This window comes from Solea solea, chromosome 13 (assembly GCF_958295425.1).
Source record: "Solea solea chromosome 13, fSolSol10.1, whole genome shotgun sequence".
NCBI classification, from domain to species: Eukaryota; Metazoa; Chordata; class Actinopteri; order Pleuronectiformes; family Soleidae; genus Solea; species Solea solea.
Window position 1 is genome coordinate 4,925,167 of NC_081146.1, and position 10,075 is coordinate 4,935,241.

Genomic DNA, 10,075 nt, shown 5'->3' on the forward strand with positions numbered 1-10,075 from the left:
CAAAGTAATCAATTTCATATAGTTGTGAGTCAAATCAATAAACTTGATGCTTGAATAACTATGTCCATTTTCTTTTATATGATCAGGTACCACTTTTAATGATCCTTACCTCTCTACAAAGTAACCCTCCACAGGGGAGTCCCCATCAGCACTGGGGGGCTGCCAGGTGAGGAAGACGTAGTCCTTGTTGACGTCAGACACGTGCACTGCCAGAGGAGACGCAGGACCTCCAATCACTGCAGCTGAAGCATCTGAGGACGGAGGACTCAAGGTTAACTCACGGAGGAGTCAAAATCAAGGGGCGATTAAGATGTAGAAGAAAGGGCAATGATACCAGAGAGTAAAAGGTAATGGGAAGTAGACAGAGGAAAAGCAGGACTTCAGCAAAAACAAAATCAGCCTTTAAAATGTAAACAAACCATCGACTACATGAATAATCCATCCATCCTCTACTGCTTTATCGTCGCAGGGGAGCTGCACCAATCTCCAAATAAATAATCGATACATAATATTGTATTTAATTGCTTCAAATTGTGTTAATGAACTTATATGCACTGTGGTACTTTCTGCATTCATTTTACATAAAGCATGTGTGTAGATGTGCACTTCATACTGCAGAATGACTCTGATCACATTGTGCAGTGACTGAGGGAAATGTACGAGTAAGCACTTCTTTGGTACTGAGACACATATTTCTTCATCCCCAACATTCTTCCAAAGACATTCCAGCCACACACTAAATGTTTGATGAGTCGAGTAGACATTTTTCTGTGCTATATGTGCAAGTAGCAAACAAGGTATACTGCAGAGCAGCTTGACTGATGGTGCAATTTCCCTGCATCAATTAAGGACGTTTGCTGACAGGAAAAAACTGTTTGGAGTTAAGGCATTTCTATATAAAAGGTCTCACCCAATCACTTCTTTATAAACAATAAATTGAACATTTCCGAGTGAAGAAAATACTTTTAGTTTCTGAGAAGTTTGTGGTGTGATCTGGACACACACACACACACACACACACACACACGTTTCTATATCTTAGTGAGGACACCTCATACATAATGCATTCCCTAGCCCTTACCCTAACCTCGCCCATCACAACAAAGTGACTAGCCCTAACCATTAACCTAAACCAAATTCTAACTCTAACCATGAAAAAGGGCCTTAAAGTTGTGGGGCCCAGACAAAAGGGTCCCCACAAGGTCAAAATACTACTAACAACTCCCTTATGAGCTATGTAAAGAACACTGCGATCGTCCGCTGCTGGTATATTGGAGGTTCCCCTCCACAGTCGAAAGATAATTGGGGATGCTGCCTTTGAACACACTACCCTTAGATATCAGGGAACCCAGCTCACTAGATATTTTTAAAAGAAGACTTAAATCCGATCGTTTCCTTTTTATTCCACCCTGTGTTGTGATTTATTTGCATTTTTTTTGTTTATTTTAAAGTTAAAACAGCCTGTGGCCTTTTCCTATATTATTCCATCCTGTGTTGTATTTTACTGTTTTAATGCTTTTCAAATTTTTCACACACAACGCTGTTCCTCACCTTTGACATAGACAAAAGCACTGCGTTCCTGGGTAACGTCAAAGGTCTTCAACTGAACGGTGTATACACCTTCATGCTCTTTGTGGGCAGGCCTTAAAGTGAAAGAAGCCTTGTTGTCAACTGTGTGTATGTCCACAGTGCTGGACTGATGCAGCTGTTTACCTGGAAAATCAGAAGAGAAAAAAAACAAACAGGAAACCTGCAGAAACCATTTACATGACAAGAAAACCACACAGTTATCTTTGGTCATATTATTTACCATCTCTGAACCAGCTGACATCCTGAAAAGGCAGCAGAGCTGAGGTGAAGAAGCACTGCAGGGTGAGGCTGTCACCTTCCCTCACCCATGTTGGAGGGAAGCAAGTGTCAAAGTCGGCTTCCTGCCCCATTTTCAGCCCTGAAAGAGAAGTTGGGAAATGATATAAAGATGAAAAAAAGAAAATAAAAGCAGGAAATGTATATGGAAATTCATTACAGGATGTAACATTACTTGTATACTGTGTATGCCGAGTGAGCATACGTGAGTATACACCAGCAGAGCAGGTGTAGAGCTTGCAGAGCTTGTGAAACTGTTCATGTGTTTTCAGTCCTACTCCAACCAGTTTGCAGCTGTTTCGCTTCACTAGTGTAGTGTTACTGTTGTCTTTGTCTGTGCTGACATAAAACAAATCACTTCCTGTGTGCAGCTAACAAATTCGCCAGGCGATTGCCATGAGATCTAAATACTGAGGGACAAGTTGTGTGGAGCTAATAGGCTAAATCAGCATTGTGTGAACTCATTTGACAATATTTATAATTTAACAGACAACGATTTATATTGAAAAAAGACACACTACAGTTTTAACTAACATATACAAACAAGGCCTGTCCCAAAAGTTGAATACTTTATATTAGGAGATAGAGGAAAAACGAAGGGTTAAGAAAAAAATGAACATACTGAGCACGTATTCATTTTCCACAGTGGAAGCCTGCAGGGCAGAGATATAACTGATATAGAAAAAGTAAGCCCACTAAAGGCGCAGCTGTACTACTTCACTCCAGACGGTTGTAAAGTTGGCTCAAAGTTGCAGTATAAAACTGAGCAGAACTCCTTTGGTACACTACGGTAAGAAACATGGCAGGTGAAGAGGAGAGGATGAGAACGCACAGGATGTGGAGGCAAATGTAAGCCGAAGTCAGTGTGCTTTATTGATTAAGTGTACTTTTCTGTATGTATATAATAAAAATAGAATTGTAATCATTTCCCCGAGAAATGCTACCAAACATGGTCAATAATCTCTCATTAGCCGCCGATGTCTCTGTACCACGGTGTCCGTTTGAGCTGAGGTGGCAGCCGGTCATTGTCCTCTTCAAGCTATGGCAGTAACAAGCTCGTCCTTACTCAGTGTCTTCAGTGACAGGGAGCGAAAATGAGCCAAGCAAAGCATAGAGGCTTAATTAGCTGAAGGGTCCATCTTAGACGGACTGACATGGTCATAAAAGACAAAGTCCCTCTGCTACAGTGCACAGAGACAAAGGACAGTCAGGAGAGCCATCTCCCTGGAAGAAACAACAGAGGACAGCAAAAAAGCTGAAGATGTGACAGTGTTGTTTTTGAAAGTGAACAATTCCTTTCTTTCCTACGGCTATAATTCACCCACTTGTCAAAGCACTGAAGCAATGCGGTCTGTAAGTGAGACGTATGTGCGCCACAAGGTCCTGTCAAATCCTATTGTCAGGGATGAATGTGAGGGACTGTGACATGTTTCTTATAATAATCTTGTTCTGCTTATCAGTCTGAGCTTCCACAGGCATGTGTGTGGCTTTATTGAAACACACCGCTTAGATGTGCCTCCCTCAGCACAACAGCGATGATTATAAATTCACCACAGTTGTGCTTTTGTTTATTGAGTGATTCGTGTCAGAAAATATAATCTGCTGTATGTGAGATAATAAAATATCAGCGACAGAGAAAACAGCACGCAATACTTCAGTCAACACTGACGCCGGTACAAGCTGACGGAGTGAAATTGAAAATGTCGCCGACTTTATTTCTGTGTGTGCGGTGAATATGTTGGCTGGTGCCTTCATAGCACTTCAACAACAGTGCCGTCCAAAAATGTGGGTGTTTACATGACTCTGCTGGGTAAAGGTCCACTCTGTAAGATCTAATGGTGAGACTGCAAGTGGAGGACTTCTCCACTCACCGCTCCCTTTCTCAAGCACGTCAGGAAACTATGGTGACCTTTGCATCGCAGAAAGGATGTTGCTCGTCTTTGCCTGTGTAGTAAGCTTCCATTTAAAGAATGCAAAACACACTCCAGCTGGTTTGAGTGCTCGGGTTGCTGTAGAAGATGGCACCTGCTGAAAAATCAAGGTCTTTGCTACATGTAAAGTACACGTAAAATGCTTAAAGTCACAGAAAATGAATATCTTTTATTTTAAAGCTATTATACTTGTGATGTGTATGTTTAATTCCTGCTGAAAAAGCTTTAAAAATCATGAACCCACCTTACATTAAAATTATTAAGCTACTCATATGAAAGTGAAAATTAAAAACGTTACTGTTTTTATTGCGAGGCTGTATGTTAGGCTATGCTCTGCAACACTGTACCAGTTTCAATTTGTAATCGGAAATAATTCACAGATTAATTTCTAATCTTTAAATTATTCCAAATGAAATGCATGAAGGGGCCCAAAAATACTTCTAAATCTTGTAGGGAGTCCTTGCCTGAGAGAAAACAGAGAACCCTGGGCTGTAATGTATATAAATATAAACCGGAACACATCATAATAATGTAATAATGTAATATGTAAAGGTTTGCTTTTGTTTGTAATTTTTTTTTGTTGCATATTATAGAAATGATTCAAGTTTTGTTCGGCTCAAATAATTATTTTATTGTGTTATTTAAAAATCAAGGCTATAGTAAAAGGTTTAAATTATTCTTGGTTTAAATTAGGAAACAGTCACAGTTCCGAGACAATATACTTGGCCAAAGTATTGCACTGTCAAAAGGAATCAGTGCTGACTGCTGATAGGGGCATGGGCAGCGGGCTTCTGTCTCATGCTTTACTGACCACAAACCCCTGAGATTCTGGGACACTAACACAACATCACCTCCTGCCTGGATTGTTTTTTCTTTCCTGTTGAAAACAGTGTTTAAGTATAGATTAAAAGCAGCATAGCTCCCATATCACCGTGCACAGTAAGCATGGTCTGCCTGAAAATGTACTCATCCATATACATGTTGGTGGATAATCTAGGCCAAAGTGTGCCTCAGCCAATATAAGTAGCTCCATAGCTTGGAGCAAAACGGAATAATTCCCCTGCTGTCCCAGGAATGAAATATACATGACTGTCAGGTCTGCTCATTTGGAGGCAAGTATTTCCATTCCTACAGCAACTGTTCTCTACATTACTTACATTCTCACATCTGTGCACCCACACAGAAACAGAAACACCGCTGACAAACAAAAACCTTTAATCCACTGCTCATTTTCGGTTTCACCCATATTTTTCTTTATGAGGTTCAGTGTGAGCAGCATGTCGTGTCACAATCTTCAAAGCCTTCCAGCCCACTCTCATTTACTGGTGGAGGGAAGAACTTCAAAGGTTGGCAGAGAAAATGAAAGCGGACAGTTTTCATTAGGCCCTGGCGTGAAACTTACCGGGTGTCTGCCAGCTCTCTGAACCGGCCGCGGCTCCTTGATATGCTGAATAGCAGAGCGACACAGCCCATCACAATGGAGAAAGGCAGGGAGGGCCAGAGATGGAGACAGAAACAGAGAATACAGTGAAACCAGAGGAGATGAAGAGACACAGCAGACAAAATAAAAACCTGGCAATGTCACAATTATGCAGATCACATCTGATATGGCCTTAAATTTATTTTTAACAACCCAAAAAAAAGCCTGTGAAATATAGATGGCAAGGAAAAGCCTTGACATGTCTCATTAAAGCTATGACCACTGAACTGATATATAGTGCTAGGAAGCAAGAGACGGAGAGCTTTCAAGAAAGTGTGTGCCAGTTAACGAGTCCAGAGGAGAAAAAAAATCCACATTATCATTATGAATCTGTCTGCTACTGAGCTGTAAGGCCATGATGCTCGCTGTAGCCGTTATTAGTCACCACTACACCGACTGCCCTCATTGTGATTCATTATGTATGAGTGCTGCAATGGGATCTGTCTGTCGTTCCTCATCATTTCAGTGGCGTTGACTGTCAGATACCACATTTATATATTTTTTGCCAACTAAAAACAGCAAATAGCATTCAAATTAAAAAACATCACTTTCTTTCTTTAAAAGGCCACACGGTGGTGTAGTGGTTAGCACTCTAGCCTTGCAGCGAGAAGACCCGGGTTCGAGCCCCGGTTGGAACAAGGGCCTTTCTGCATGGAGTTTGCATGTTCTCCCCGTGTGTGCGTGGGTTCTCTCAGGGTTCTCCGGCTTCCTCCCACAGTCCAAAAACATGCAATGTGGGGATAGGTAAATTGAACACTCTAAATTGACCATAGGAGTGAGTGTGAGAGTGAATGGTTGTTTATCTCTATCTGTGTGTGGCCCTGCGATGGACTGGCGAACTGTCCAGGGTGTACCCCCCCTATCGCCCGATGTAGCTGAGATTGGCACAGCACCCCCCGCGACCCTCTGGCAGAGGATAAAGCGGTAGATGATGACTGACTTTCTTTAAAAAACAGAAAATATACATCTTACTTGACCAATAACATGACTAACTAACATACTAACTAACTAACACAGTAATATAACTTTAATGCTCTACATGGAGATTTGTGACCAAGTTGTAAACCGATCAGAAGATTTAGAGTTAAAAAAATAAACAGTATCTTTCTTACTTGCTGAAATATTGGCACATACTTTTTATGCTGATTCTTTCACCTATAATGTGAAAAACTGATTGTCCGATCTTGACTGCTTGGTTATTGGCGAAGCCGCTCAGCAGCTTTGAACTCCAGCCAAACAAATATTGTCAGGATTAAGAGATGCCTTTGTCGTGTTAGGACACAGACGCTGGCACAGTGGTAACCCACACAGGTTCTGCCACATCTCTTTGCAAAATCAATTTATTCAGCGTTTGACAGCCTTAGCAACAGCCACTCTCATTAAATATGTCACACCTTGTGTGTGAAATAGCAAATTCTACCCCCTTCATGTCCATAAAAGATAAATCATTGGTGTGGTTTAGCAGTGGTGCTATGAAAACCAACGTTTACAGACAAATACAGTACAATAATATGTGCTTACAACTACACGTGATTATAAAGATGTTAAAAAATGTGTTTATCTGGTGTATTCAATCAGTTTATATGTTTAAACTCATATATTTAGGAAATATGCCCATTATTGTGACTATATGGTGATATTGTTTACTTGTATTATTATTATTATTATTATTATTATTATTATTATAATAATAATAATAATTATAATAAGAGAGGTTATAATGATTGCCTGAATTCATTAAACAATATTAGATCCAGACTTTTTTGGTTCTATTGTGAAAGGCTCAGCACATGATTGTCATCATTTGTCAATAACCACCCGTGTAACACAATAAAATCTTAATAGATATATAGTGTGTTTTACACTTTCAGAGGATACAGCCCTGTTGTCGGTGTGTCAAGTATGGTTGATCTTGGTGAATAAAAACAATATAACATTATTTGTGTGCCATGTCTTTCATCTGAAAACGGACTCTGTCAGGCAATACTATCAGACCCGACAGAGTGTTTGTGTGTACACACCTGCAGAGCAGGGGCGAGCGGGGACATGAAGCATCCTTACATATTACTGGGTTTTCTGAGCAGTAGAATCCACTTCTGAATTTATATTGCGGACACTACTTTGCAGTTTGCAGTTACTAGCTCAGTTGCTGTTCCTTTCTGTCTATCTTGACTTTTTCTTTGTAAAATGTGTTAGTTTAATTAATTTTATAAGCGCAGGTTTGCTAGTTTTTGTAAATGCTTAGTTAGTTTTTGTTAATTATAATAACCTTGCTGAGGAACACACAGAGAGAGAGTGGTGTGGAGCTGATAGGCCTAATCTGTGAATTTCTCTGTGAGATGAATAAAGTATCTATCTAATCAACATTACAGTTTTAAGACTTATCACATGATTTTTTTTAATTGTTGGCACTAATTTAATTTATCTTATTTATTGAACATTGTTGACATCAATGCTTTAGTAATTTAACTTGCATTAATGGCTTGTATTAATTGCATTAGGTGCTATAAAACATTATTATTATAATTATTATTATTAGGGAGTATTTCTCTTATGAACAATATTTTTTTTTATGAAAATAGCATATTCTTACATTCCTCTGTTGATACTGTGATAATATAAATGTTTTTTTCTCCTGTTATATCAACATCAGGAGTGTTGCTCATTCCATGACTGTGGATTTTAAAACAGTTTGCTTGTAACCCACACACTATGAACTGTGGTTAATTCTCTTTTGGCAAAGTAAGCAGAAATGCCCACTCAAGGTAAGTGGGCATAAAGAGCACAGAAAGTCAGTTTGAGAGACCTCACACACACACACACACGATTTGGGACTGAGTGACCTTGAACGCACCTCAGTCTGTGAGCGTGTGAGTGGAATTGGACGGATGTCACGTGGACAGTGTACACTGGCCTCTACACCAATGATAATTAAATGGTGTCAAGAGAAGGGAACTTGTAAGTAAAGTTTCTACTTTATAACTCTAAATTCGATCCAAAGTGTGGAGGACGCAGGAGTGCGGTCAGATGGTGACGCACCTGTGAGGAGCAACACTTAAACGGCTAATTAACGGCGGACAGGTGCAGCTTGTTAACTGCAGTCCGCCGCCATGTTCCCACCGGATTCTCTCCTGCGTGTTTGTATTCAAAGGCTGTTTTTAAGCATTTGGACTAAAGTTGACATCACTCACCTGGGACAATGAGGGGACAATGAGAGGACAGAGACACACACGCTGGATTATACTGCTGTGGAAAAACTTTGACTGAAACATCGATGTTGACAGCTGCTTACAACTGGCTTTCAAAGACGGGCCTTAACCTGACAAAACTGGAGGATACCACAGCAACCAAAGACGTCAGCAAATGGTGAGTGAAGCCTTTTTGTTGTTTGTTTGTTTGTTTGTTTGTTATCTTTGGCACTTTACGTGGCTTTGGCTTTGCTGTGATTGTGTCGCTGCAGCAACATTTGTGTGTATAAGGTGTTGAATTGTGGATGTGATGGTGGCTCACAGACAGTTGGACGTGTGTTGTTGTGCTGCTGTGTCTTTAGTTGTATAATATGTTGATATGATGCTTTTGTCACTTTACCGCCTCTGTATTTTCTAAGTTTGTCCACAATGGTCGTGCGAATGTCTCTTGTGTGCGATTTATCCAGTGAGACTTTGTTTTCCTATAAAGTGCTGTGTAAGTTTGCAGATAACCTTCACATATTTTTTCACAAACCAAAGATCTGTTTACTGTTGTAGATCAGAACATAATAAGGACTTGATTTATATTACTAATAATACATGCTTACAAAAACACTATGTAAACTGAATTATTTTTTTAATGCGTGAACAATTAGGTCTATACAACAAAGCCACATGGGGCGGTGTCCGTCAGTATGTGACGTTTTTATTCGTAGACTTTTTCATTCACTCTCAACAACACAAATTTAATGTGTAAAACTGAAAACCCTTGAAAGTCGTTTGCGTAACTGCTCTCTTTATGATCAATAATGCCTTTCCAGCAAAGTGAAGCCAATATGATACAATAAACTCTACTCACATTTAACCACTAATGTTGCAAAGGTTGTAGCTTCACCCAGAGAACTCTTGGCCACCACTTTATACTTGCCAGCATCATCAGGAGAGCACCTTGGCAGAGGATACAGTGTTATATATTTGCTCATGAAAGTATTTACTAGTATTTGTGTTGCACTAAACCACTATGTCAGATAACCACCAAGATCACATGATGGATAAAACATGAAAACTGCATATATTTTTAGTTTTACATGCTCATACTGGGTATAGTACATACTTTATCTAATAACATAATTTTATTACTTCACTCACACCATACTGTGTTCTGTACAAATGTTCTAAGCCTGAATCGTGGAATTGAGCTTGAGCTTATCTACCTTCTGATCTCCAGTGAGTTAAGACCGTATTTTTGTTGAAGGCTGTAATTCCATGGTTGGTCAGACATTCTCAGTGGAACGCCGTCTTTGTACCTGTTGTGGTTTTTTTTGGGAATGATAACACAAAAGCAATCAAATGATTAGACTTGGCTGTTTATGTGCTTGCCCACTTATAACTCTACTATATACAGTTTTGTCACAACACAAACATTAGTCAATCTCTCATTGTGCCATTTTGGGGGCAGGTGTTTGCAGGTTGATCTCACATCTGGTGTTGAAACCCATGAGCTACATATTATCAGGATCTCAGCTCCATGAATACTGAACACACAATCTCTGTAGCTCAACTATCAAGGACAGACGCATTGCCTGAAACATGTCATTTTTTAGGCCGAT

At 39.8% G+C, this 10,075-nt stretch overlaps 1 protein-coding gene across 2 annotated transcripts in view; it reads right to left on the reverse strand.

The window, feature by feature from the left end:
• myom3 (myomesin 3) overlaps nucleotides 1-10,075 on the reverse strand; it is a 56,280-nt gene that overhangs the window by 30,368 nt on the left and 15,837 nt on the right. For both annotated transcript variants that reach the window (XM_058648761.1, XM_058648762.1), the window contains 6 exons: nucleotides 9,680-9,772; nucleotides 9,325-9,413; nucleotides 5,200-5,244; nucleotides 1,811-1,948; nucleotides 1,552-1,713; nucleotides 110-251 (listed from right to left, as the gene is read on the reverse strand). In XM_058648761.1, the coding sequence (XP_058504744.1) occupies nucleotides 110-251; nucleotides 1,552-1,713; nucleotides 1,811-1,948; nucleotides 5,200-5,244; nucleotides 9,325-9,413; nucleotides 9,680-9,772 (669 nt within the window). The remainder of the gene's footprint in view (nucleotides 1-109; nucleotides 252-1,551; nucleotides 1,714-1,810; nucleotides 1,949-5,199; nucleotides 5,245-9,324; nucleotides 9,414-9,679; nucleotides 9,773-10,075) is intronic.